The sequence below is a fragment of the Nyctereutes procyonoides genome, unplaced genomic scaffold (assembly GCF_905146905.1).
Source record: "Nyctereutes procyonoides isolate TBG_1078 unplaced genomic scaffold, NYPRO_anot_genome, whole genome shotgun sequence".
NCBI classification, from domain to species: Eukaryota; Metazoa; Chordata; class Mammalia; order Carnivora; family Canidae; genus Nyctereutes; species Nyctereutes procyonoides.
The window spans coordinates 24,683,414-24,695,756 of NW_026575030.1; the positions used below are offsets into that span (position 1 = coordinate 24,683,414).

The following is a 12,343-nucleotide window of genomic DNA, read 5'->3' on the forward strand; positions in this document are numbered from 1 at the left end:
TTTATTCCTTTTAATATAAAGGAACTAATTTTGTCTTAAATTTCCCTAGAAGCTATATTCTCTCTCACTCCTGACTCTGAATTTTTTTTTTTTTTTTGGCACTGACTTTTGGCTAGTATAAAGGGGAAAAATCCATGTCTGCTTCTCTTCCCATCTTTTCATTGAGAGATCTGTTTGCTTTCTCTCTTTCTTTTCATTTTCTTTTTTTTTTTTTTTTTTTTAATTTTTATTTATTTATGATAGTCACACAGAGAGAGAGAGTGAGAGGCAGAGACACAGGCAGAGGGAGAAGCAGGCTCCATGCACCGGGAGCCCGACGTGGGATTCGATCCCGGGTCTCCAGGATCGCGCCCTGGGCCAAAGGCAGGCGCCAAACCGCTGCGCCACCCAGGGATCCCTTCATTTTCATTTCCACTACCTTTGTCTGGATTTTTATTGTACTCCCAAGTGATTGCTTTAGCCTCTTTCATTCATTCATTCATTTATGGATTTTATTTATGTATGAGAGACACAGAGAGAGAGGTAGAGACACAGGCCGAGGGAGAAGCAGGCTCCATGCAAGGAGCCCGATGTGGGACTCGATCTCAGGATGAGCCAAAGGCAGACGCTCAACCACTGAACCGCTGAGCCACCCAGGCATCCTTGCTTTAGCCTCTTAAATGATCTCCTCTTTTCCCTGTATTTGATACCAATTCATACTGCATGAGAGTTATTGTCTTTTAACTTCAATTTTACATTACTTTTCAAGCTCAGGAACTAACATTGTCCCCAATACTGGGTACTCCTCCACTTTTAATAGGATTTTTCTCCTCTGAAACAGGTTTCCTCAAGGTCTGTAATTCCAAGATTATTCCTTTAAGGAGCTAGACATGAGCTTGTCTGGTGCAAAGTAAAGTAAAACAGGAGAAAATACTGCTTTTTAGAGTGTTACAGAGTCATGTTACTAAAATAAACAACATACTTTGGCGTTTTATGACTTAAATACCCTTAGTTGCACTATACTTTCAATACAGAGCATCCAGTAGAACTAACATCTTTTCATTAAAAGGATAAGTACCTTTAATTATGAATACTGATTTGTCTGTAGGTCTCAGTAATGTTGTATATGTTCCTTAGGGATCAAATAGTTTTTCCTTGTTATCTAATTAATAACTGTCTCTTTTTTTCCAGGCTTGAACATGACAAGCAGATTTGGGAGTCCAAGGCCCAGACAGAGGTTCAGCTTCAACAGAAGGTCTGTGATACTCTGCAAGGGGAAAACAAAGCACTTTTGTCCCAGCTAGAAGAGACTCGACAACTGTACCACAGTTCTCAGAATGAATTAGCTAAGTTGGAATCAGAACTTAAGAATCTCAGAGACCAGTCAATGGATTTAAATAACTCTTTAGAAAAATGTAAAGAAAATAAAGAAAATTTGGAAGGGATTATAAAGCGGCAAGAGGCTGATATCCAGAATTGTAAGTTCAATTATGAAAAGCTAGAGACGGATCTTCAGGCCTCCAGGGAACTGACCAGCAAGCTGCATGAAGAATTAAACATGAAGGAGCAGAAGATTATAAGCCTGCTTTCTGCCAAGGAACAGGCAATCCAAGTAGCTGTTGCTGAACTGCATCAGCAACATAATAAAGAAATTAAAGAATTTGAAAACCTGTTATCCCAGGAGGAAGAGGAGAATGTTGTCTTAGAAGAGGAGAACAAAAAAGCTGTTGATAAAACAAACCAGCTTATGGAAACACTGAAAGCCATCAAAAAGGAAAATTTGCAGCAGAAGGCTCAGTTGAATTCCTTCGTTAAATCCATGTCTTCCCTCCAGGATGACCGAGATCGCATCGTAGGTGACTACCAACAGCTGGAAGAGCGACATCTCTCTGTCATCTTGGAAAAAGATCAACTCATCCAAGACGCTGCTGCTGAGAATAACAAGCTTAAAGAAGAAATTCGATGCTTGCGAAGTCATATGGATGATCTCAATTCTGAGAATGCCAAACTAGATGCAGAACTAATCCAATATAGAGAAGACCTGAACCAAGTGATATCAAGAAAGGACTGCCAGCAAAAACAACTCCTTGAAGCTCAACTTCAGCAGAATAAGGAACTGAAAAGTGAATGTGCCAAATTGGAAGGAAAGCTGAAGGAGGCTGAGGAAGCAAAGGAGGATCTTTGGAGGTCCTCTCTTGCTCTAGAGGAGGAGAAACAAGGTTTGTCTAAAGAGATTGAGAGCTTAAATGTATCTGTATCCCAACTAAGGAGACAGTTGACAGCCTTGCAAGAAGAAGGAACTTTAGGAATATTTCAGACCCAGTTAAAAGTAAAAGAAGAAGAAGTACAGAAGTTAAGTACTACCCTTTCTTCCTCTCAGAAGAGAATTACAGAACTGGAAGAGGAATTGGTTCATGTTCAGAAGCAGGCTGCCAAGAAGGTGGGTGAAATTGAAGATAAACTGAAGAAAGAATTGAAGCATCTTCATCATGATGCAGGGATAATGCGAAATGAAACAGAAACTGCAGAAGAAAGAGTGGCAGAGCTGGCAAGAGATCTGGTGGAGATGGAACAGAAATTACTCTCAGTCACCAAAGAAAATAAAGATCTCACCGCACAAATCCAGTCTTTTGGGAGGTCTATGAGTTCTCTACAAAATAGCAGAGATCATGCCAATGAGGAGCTTGATGAACTGAAAAGGAAATATGATGCCAGCCTGAAGGAGCTGGCACAGCTGAGAGAACAGGGCCTCTTAAGCACAGAGAAAGACACTCTTGTCTCTAAAGTTGCCCTTTCAGTGAACTCCACTGAGGATAACAGCTTGCCTCACCTTGAGAAACTTAACCAACAGCTTCTGTCCAAAGATGAGCAACTACTTCACTTGTCCTCACAACTAGAAGATTCTTACAACCAAGTGCAGTCCTTTTCCAAGGCTATGGCCAGTCTACAGAATGAGAGAGATCACCTGTTGAATGAACTGGAGAAATTCCGCAAGTCGGAGGAGGGGAAGCAGAGGTCTGCAGCCCAGCCTGCAACCAGCCTAGCTGAAGTCCAGAGTTTAAAGAAAGCAATGTCATCACTCCAAAATGACAGAGACCGACTAGTGAGTGTCTGGTTCTCTTTCCAATCTTTGTTTGAGGGTTTTTGAACCTTTATTTTTTTAAAAAGATTTATTTATTCATGGGAGACAGAGAGAGAGGCAGAGACACAGGCAGAGGAAGAAGCAGGCCTGCTACAGTCCCCGATGTGGGACTCCATCCAGGATCCCAGGGTCATGCCCTGGCCCAAGGGCAGATGCTCAACCGCTGAGTCACCCAGGTGTCCCATGAGCCTTTCTTTAAAAATGTTCATTTCTATAGAAAAGGATGAGCACATTCTCACACCTATCACCTGGGCATTTGGGGTCATTGTTATACATCCCACAGTTTGTTTGGTCTTAGAGAAACACACAGACGTTGTTTAAATTACTTTAAATCTGCCATTACCATTTAAAAACAATAATGAATTTTCTTTGCACAAAACTCTCCATTGGTCATGAAAGGACTAAGAGGTGGAGGCTGTTTTATATATTTTATCCACACGTAAATATTTCTAGAATCTGCCTTAGTTTAGTTGAAGGTATTGGAGTGATTCAGGGCCTTTTTACAGTGACAATTTAGCCTTTAGGTCATCTGGTAGAATTAAGGGTAGAGAGGACTCAGCTTATCTCATGTATAACTCAACCCTAATTTGTCACAAAAAAGAATAAATGTAAAAAGGGTTAATTTTAAAAAGTTTAATACCCAACTTGTTTTCAGTCTGAGAGAAAGATAAGAAGGATCTCTTATGCTAAAATTTTGCCTTAAAAAATAAAATAAAATAAAATTTTGCTTTTAGTAGGATGTAGTCATTTAATCCAGGTCTTTCTTCCTAAGAATTTCCAGGTTATCAAGATTCAGAAGAAAAAACTGGAACATTGTGAACCACCAGGTTCTACTTTGTAAAAATTACTGTTTTTCATGACAGTTCTTAACTCTGTTAAGGCCATGTACTTAGGTGAAATAAGAAATAAATTGAGCTTCAAAAGGCTGGATTTTCCATTAAAAAGTGACCAGTGTCCAGAATATGAAAATTCTAGTTAAGATTAGCCTGAATAAAAAGATCATTGCCCCTAACTAAAAAGTCTTGTTCTAATTTTTCTTTTTCTTTATAGGCAATGTGTTCATTCATTACATTTAATATCCAGTATTTATAGAAAATTTTTTCACTTTTGTAATCTGAACAGAGCCCCACTTTTTCAGCAATACAATGGTTTTGGCAGCAATACAATGTATACATATCTGTTTATATCTTAAAAATAGTTCTAGTTCAGGAGACTTTGTCCTAGAAGCTAAACCTTTTTTGTTGTTGCTTTCAGAATGCAAATACAAAAGGTTTTCATCAGGACAGTATGTATGTCAAAGCTGTAGTTTATAGCATCCAGGACTTGATTATTTTCAAAGTCAGAATCTTTTTCCTGGAAGTTATTAGGTTAGATTTTGAATTGACAAGGTTTCATTTAGTGAATTGCTTTTCTTATCTATTATAAACACTGGGGCAAAACTTGCTATCTCTCAACCCTTTCTATCTCTCATTCCCATTCCACATTTTTGTCCGCTGGATAGTTATAAGCCAGGTCAGCATGTTTTTATTTTTGTATTTCTAAACCTATGGTAATGTTCTGTTCCCGAAGGCTCATAATTATCTATGACTTTATTTCATTTATCATCAAGGTCTGTTACTTTATTCATAATGAGCCTCAACTCTCTCTCTTCCATTCCATCATCAACATCTTAGCGTAAGTTCTTAACACTGTATGCTTAACTGTTGTGATATTGCTTCTAGTTTGTCACCTTTCCAGTATATTTTATACACTATCCCTGAATAAATCTGAAGTTCTGCTTTCTTATTACAGTACTGCTCAAAAACCTTTAAAAGTTGTATTATCTCTGGAATAGGCTTAGATTCAAACTTCTTAGTCTGGCTTTTGAGGCTTTATAATTTGTCCAGGTCCTTCCTTCCAGCCTTTTTACTGCTCCCTACTCATATTCTTCATTGCAGCCAAACTTATCTGCTCATTATGTAGTAATCCTGTCTCGTACTTCCATATTACCATCCTCTGAACCAAAATGTCCTCTTGATTTTCCTTTTTTGGGCAAATATTTCCCACTATTTAAACATCATCCTTGAGCTCAAATTCTCTGGTTACATTTCCAGATCACTTGATTGTTCTAGGTACTTTCTCTAGTACTTTCTAGTACTCTCTGTACTTCTCTAGTACCATATTGTCTTGATGTGTATATGTATATATGTCTATGTTTTTAAGTGTCGTGTCTTATACTTGTTTGTATTTCCTGTGTTAGCATAGGAGTAATTTATATGGTAGGTAATCAACAATCGGTGGTCATTCTCTATTTTTGTGGTTGTTACTGAGAACACTATTTTTTCCATTTTGTAAAACTGTCATGTAGGGGGGTTCTGGAAACATTTGTGACTGAGGCTTTTCTACCTGCCATAAATGAAATCCAAGGTAGGGTTATAAATCATGTGAAGGCCTGACAGTCTGTCTTGGTGATACTACTTATGAAGTCCACTGCAATCTGCTGAGGCCCAGAAGGGGCATACTTTCAGAATATATCATTAACTGTCCATCAGCCCTTTTCTGCATATCTTGTTCTCAGTCTCTGTCATGGGCATTGAAGTTTATAGTCTGTTACTGGCTACATGTATGATAAATATGGGAGCTATCTTACATCAACCACTATCAGTTTAAACATTCAGCTTAGGCCAGCAGTTTATCACCTCTGCCCAACACTACACTCCTTTCCCCTCAGGACTACCCCCAGAAATGATTAGATCTGAAAGAGATTTAGCTTACTTTGGTTCTCTTCTTCATTATTCAAGAGGAAGTTTCTCAAAGTCTGAGAGTCCAAGTGGCAGAGAATTAGCCCTGGGGATTCTACTATAGTGTCACAAACAACTCTGAAAACATTCTGGAATTTTCATATCTGTTTGAACTTCCTTAGGACTTTCCCCTAATCAAATAGGGACTTAGGCAATTTCTACCTAAAGAGAAAGCAAATCTCCAGAGCTGCATGTATTTACACTCATTTCGTTTTTTCTTTTTAAATTGTTTTTAAAAGCAGTTTAATTAATGTACAGTGTTATATTAGTTTCAGGTATACAATATAGTGATTCAGGAATTCTATACATTACTCAGTGCTCATCAGGATAAGTGTACTCTTAATCTCCTTTACCTGTTTCACCTACCCACCCACCCCCATGTCCCCTCTGGTAACCATCAGTTTGTTCTCTGTATTTAAAATCTGCTTTTTGCCTCTTTTTTTCTTTGATCGTTTGTTTCTTAAATTCCACATATGAATAAAATCATATGGTACTTGTCTTTCTCTGACTTACTACACTTAGTATCTAGACTTATTTTAGATCCATCCGAGTTATTGCAGATAGTGAGATTTCATTCTTTTCTGAGTAATAATCTACTATATATATACACCACATCTTTAACCATTCATCTGTGGATGGACACTTGAATTACTTCTGTAGGTTAGCTATTGTAAATAATGCTGCTATAAACATAAAATTTGTATCTTTTCCAATCAGTATTTTTGTATTTTTTTGGTAAATACCAAATAGTGGAATTACTTGATCATATGGTAATTCTATTTTTAATTTTTTGAGGAAACCCCATACTGTTTTCCGCAGTAGATGCACCAGTTGCATCTAGTTGCATTCTCATCAATAGTGCAAGAGAGTTCTTTTCTTCCGTATCCTTGTCAACACTTGTTTCTCATGTTTTTTCTTTTAGCCATGCTGACAGGTGTGAGGTCATACATCATTGTGGTTTTGATGTTCATTTTTCTTTGATGATTAGTGATGTTGAGTATCTATCTTATCCTGTGTCTTTTGGCCATCTGTATGTCTTTTTTGGAAAAATGTCTGTTCCTGTCTTCTGCCCATTTTTAAATTGGATTGTGTGTGTGTGTGTGTGTGTGTGTGTGTGTGTGTATAGAGTTTTTTTTTTTTTAACAAAAGTTCTTTTTATATTTTGGATACTAAACCTTTAGTGGATATATCATTTACAAATACCTTCTCCCATTCAGTATATTTTCCTTTTTTGTTGATTGTTTCCTTTGCTGTACAGAAGCTTTTTATTTTGATGTAGTTCCAATAATTTATTATTTCTTTTGTCTCCCTTGCCTCAGGAGATGTATCAAGGAAGATGTTGCTAGGGCCAATACCAAAGAAATTACTGCCTGTGCTCTCTTCTAGGATTTTTATAGTTTCAGGTCTCACAATTAAGTCTTTAATCCATTTAGGATTTATTTTTGTATGTGGTGTAAGAAAGTGACCCAGTTTCATTTTTTGCATGTAGCTGTCCAGTTTTCCATTCCATTCCCATTTCACCATTTGTTGAAAAGACTGTCTTTTTTCCATTACATATTCTTGTCTTATTTGTCATACGTTAATTGACTAATAATCACAGGTTTGTTTCTGGGCTCTCTGTTCTGTTCCAATGATCTATATGTATAGTCTGTTTTTGTGTCAATACCCGACTGTTTTGACTAATATGGCTTTGTAGTATAGCTTGAAATCTGGGATAGTGATACCTCTAATTTTGTTCTTTTTCAAGATTGCTTTGGCTATTCAGGGTCTTTAGTGATTCCACACAAATTTTAGTATTATTTTTTCTAGTTTTGTGGAAAACAATGTTGGTATTTTGATAGGGATTGCATTTGATTATGGATTGCTTTGGGTATATTGACATTTTAACAATATTTGCTCTCCCAATCCATGAATATGGAGTATCTTTCCATTTGATTGTGTCATCTTTATTTCATCAGTGTTTTATAGTTTTCAGAGTACACGTCTTTCACCTCTTTGGTTAATCTTATTACTACGTCTTTTGTTATTTTTGTTGCAATTTTAAGTGGGACTGTTTTTATTAATTTCTCTTTCTGTTGGTTCATTATAGAGGCATGCAACAGATTTCTATGTATTGATCTTATATCCTGCGACCTTATTGAATTCATTTATCAGTTCTAGTAGTGGTGGTGGTTTTGGTGGTGTCTTTATGGTTTTCTATATATAATATCATGTCATCTGCAAGTAATGAAAGTCTTTCTTACCAGTTTGGATGCCATTTATTTATTTTTTTTCTTATCTGATTGCTGTGGCTAGGACTTCCAGTACTATGTTGAAGAAAAGTGGTGAGAGGAAATCCTTGTGTTGTTCCTGACCTCAGGGGGAAAGCTCTCAGTTTTTTCCTCTATCATGTTAGCTGTGGGTTTTTCATATAAGGCCTTTATTATGTTGAGATATGTTCCCTCTAAACCTATTTTGTTGAGAGGTTTTTTTTTTAATCACGAATGGATTTTTTGTCAGATGCTTTTTATTTTCTTTTTTACTTTTAAAGATTTTATTTATTTATTCATGAGAGACACAGAGGGGCAGAGACACAGGCAGAGGGAGAAGCAGACTTCATGCAGGGAGCCCGATGTGGGACTGGATCCCAGGACCCCAAGATCACACACTGAGCCACCCAGGTGTCCTGCTTTTTTCTTACTTTATTGAAAAGGTCATATACTTCTTATCCTTTCTCTTATTGATGTGGTGTTGATTTATTTGTGCATATTGAAGCACCCTGCATCCCAGGAGTAAGTTCTACTGGATCATGATCATGATAAATGATTTTTTTTTATGTCTTGTTGGATTTAGTTGCTAATACTTTGATGAGGATTTTTGCATCTACATACTTCAGAGTTGTTGATTTCTAATTCTCTTTTTTAGTGGTGTCTTTATCTGGTTTTGGAATCAGGAATTCTAACCTCATACAGTGAATTTGGAAGCTTCCTTCCACTTCTACTCTTTGAAATAGTTTAAGAAGAACAGGATTAATTCTTCTTCACATGTTTGATAGAATTCACTTGTGAAACCATCTTGTTTTTTGGGAATTTGTTGATTACTGATTCAGTTTCTTTGCTGATTATCAGGTTATTCACGTTTTCTATATTTCCTGCTTTAGTTTTAGTAGATTAAATGTTTCTAGGAATTTATCCATTTCTTCCAGGTTGTCCAATTTGTAGACATATAATTTTTCATAATAATCTCTTTGTATTTCTGTGGTATCAGTTGTTATTTCTCCTCTTTCATTTCTGATTTTGAGTTCTCAAAGGCTCACTCACCTGCCCTCTGTCCCTCCTTCCCTCCCTGCCTCTCTTTTTGATGAGTCTAGCCTACATTTTATCCATTTTATTGATATTTTCTGGGAACTGGTCCCTGGTTTCATTGATCTGTCCTGTTGTATTTTTAGTTTCCCTTTTGTTTCTTTCTGCTCTAATCTATTATTTTCCTCCTAGTTTTGGGTTTTGTTTGTTCTCTTTCTGGCTCCTTTGGGTGTAAGATTAAGTTGTTTATTTGAGATTTTTATTGCTTCTTGAGGTAGGCCTGTATTGCTGTAACCTTCCCTCTTAGAACCACTTTTGCTGCATTCCAAAGATTTTAGGTTGTTGTGTTTTCATTTTCATTTGTCTCTGTATTATTTGATTTGGTGTTTGAGTTCTTGGTTGACCAACTCATTAGTAGCATGTTATATCATCTCCATGTATTTGTGTTCTTTCCAAATTTTTTTCTTGGGATTGATTTCTAATTGTATAGCATTGTCAGAAAAGATGCAAGATATGACTTCTGTCATTTTGAATTTGTTGAGACTGGTTTTCTAGTCAACGTTAGTAGTCCTTTCGGGAGAATTTTCCACGTGCACTTGAAAAGAATGTGTGTGTTCCACTGTTTTAGGTTGGAATGTTCTGAATATACCTGTTAGATACATCTGGTCTAGTGTGTCATTCAAAGCCACTGTTTCCTTGTTGATTTTATGTTTGGATGATCCCTCCATTGCTTTCAGTGGAGTGTTAGTCCCTTACTATTACTGTATTACTCTCAATTACTTGTTTTATGTTTGTTGTGAGCTGCTTTGTCTATTTGGGTGCTTCCATGTTGGGTGCATAAATATTTACAGTTGTTACATGTTGTTGGGTTCCCTTTATGATTATGTAGTGTCTTTTGTTTCTTTTTACTATCTTTATTTTAAAGTCTATTTTGTCTAATATGAGTATTGCTACCCTAGCTTTCTCTTGAAATCCATTTGCATGATAAATGTTTCTCCATCCCCCTCATTTTCAATCTGCAAGTGTCTTTAGGTCTGAAATGAGTCTCTTGCATACAGTATCTAGATGGGTCTTGCTTTTCTGTCACCCTATGTTTTTGGATTGGAGGGTTTAGTTCGTTTACATTCAAAGTAAATATTGATAGGTATGTATGTATTGCTCTTTTGTTACTCCTTTTACAGTTGTCTTGTAAATTTTCTCTGTTCCTTCTCTATCTCTTCTCTCATGGTTTGCTGGCTTTCTTTAGTGATGTGCTTGGACTCCTTTATCTTTTGTATATCTAGTGCCAGTTTCTTGATTTGTGGTTACCTTTGGGCTTGTATATAACATCTTATGGATATAACAATCTGTATTAAGTTGAATGTTGCTTAAGTTTGAATCCATTCTAAAAGAACCAAAATTTACTCCTCTCACCTCCATGTTTTAGGTATAGTGTCATACTTCACATATTTTTATTTTGTGAAACTCTTGACTAGTTATTCTAGAGATACTTAATATTACTGCTTTTGAGCTTCCTACTTTTCTTATTCCTGCCTATGGTCTTTCCTTGCCACTGGAAGAATCCCCTTTAAAATTTCTTATAAGGCTATTTTAATGGTGATGTATTTGGGAATACATTCGTTTGTATGTGTTCCCAAACGATGTATTCATTTGGGAAACTCTTTATGTCTTCTATTCTGAATGACAACCTTGCTGGATATATTTTGATTGCATTTTTTTTCTTTCAGCACTTTGAGTATATCATGCCTGCAAACTTTCTGCTGAAAAATCAGCTGATTTCTTTGTGGGCTTTCTTTTATGTACTGTGTTCTTTTCTCTTGCTGCTTTTAAAATTCTTTATCATTACTTTTTGCCATTTTAATTACTATGTGTCTTGATGTGCACCTCCCTGGGTCAATTTTTTGGAGGGCTCTCTGTGCCTCCTGGATCTAGATTTATGTATCTTTCCCCAGATTAGGGAAAATTTCCACTATCATTTTTTTAAAAGATTTATTTTTTTATTCATGAGAGACACCAAGAGAGAGGCAGTGATATAGACAGAGGGGGAAGCAGGCTCCCTGTAGGGAGCCTGATGCAGGACTCAATCCCAGGATCCCAGGATCATGCCCTGAGCCAAAGGCAGATGCTCAACCACTGAGCCACCCAGGTCCCAAAAGCATATTCTTTCACTAGGACTATGCTAAATTCATAAATTAACTTAGGGAAAACTGATACCTTAATTGGCATTACTTATCCAAAAACAGGGTATCTTTCTATTCACTAAAATCTATTTTTGTCCTTTCCTGGAATACATAAGTTTTTGTTTTGTTTTTTGTTTTTATTGAAGTTTGATTTGCCAACATCTAGTATAACACCAGTGCTCATCCCATCAAGTGCCCTCCTCAGTGATTGTCCCTCAGTTACCCCAACCCCCCCCCCACCTCCCCTTCCGCAACCCTTTGTTCATTTCCCAGAGTTAGGAGTCTCATGGTTTGTCTCCCTAATTTTCCCCACTCATTTTCCCTCCTTTCCCTTATAATCCCTTTCACTATTTCTTACATTCCCCATATTAGTGAAACCATATGATGATTGTCCTCCGTTTGACTTAGTTCACTCAGCCTAATGCCCTCCAGTTCCATCCACGTCAAAGCAAATGCAAATGGTGGGTATCGTCCTTTCTAATGGCTGAGTAATATTCCATTGAATATATAGACCACATCTTCTTTATCCATTCACCTGTGGAAGGACATTGAGACTCCTTCCAGTTTGCCTATTATGGACACTGCTGCTATAAACATTGGGATGCAGGTGTCCCAGCATTTCACTGCATCTGTATCTTTGGGGTAAATGCCCAGTAGTGCAATTGCTGGATTGTAGGGTAGCCCTATTTTTAACTCTTTGAGGAACCCACTATTACATTTTCTGCCCCCTTTCTCTCTCTTCTTCTGGGATTTGTATAATGCAAATGTTACTTTTGAAGATGTTGCTGAGTTCCCTTAATCTGTTCTTATTCTTTATTAATCTTTTTTCTTTTTCCTGTTCAGCTTGATTGTTTTCCATTACTCTGTCCTCCAGGTCACTAATCTGTACTTCTCTTTTCTCTGTTGTATTATTTATTCTCTCTAGTGTATTTTTAATTTCATGTGTATATGTTAGGAAAGTCAGCAACATCAATTCAGCTG

The 12,343-nt window shown here is 36.9% G+C and overlaps 1 protein-coding gene across 3 annotated transcripts in view; it reads left to right on the top strand.

Moving 5' to 3' along the window:
• GOLGB1 (golgin B1) overlaps nt 1–12,343 on the top strand; it is a 90,153-nt gene that overhangs the window by 55,224 nt on the left and 22,586 nt on the right. For all 3 annotated transcript variants that reach the window (XM_055316012.1, XM_055316013.1, XM_055316014.1), the window contains one exon: nt 1,171–3,082. In XM_055316012.1, the coding sequence (XP_055171987.1) occupies nt 1,171–3,082 (1,912 nt within the window). The remainder of the gene's footprint in view (nt 1–1,170; nt 3,083–12,343) is intronic.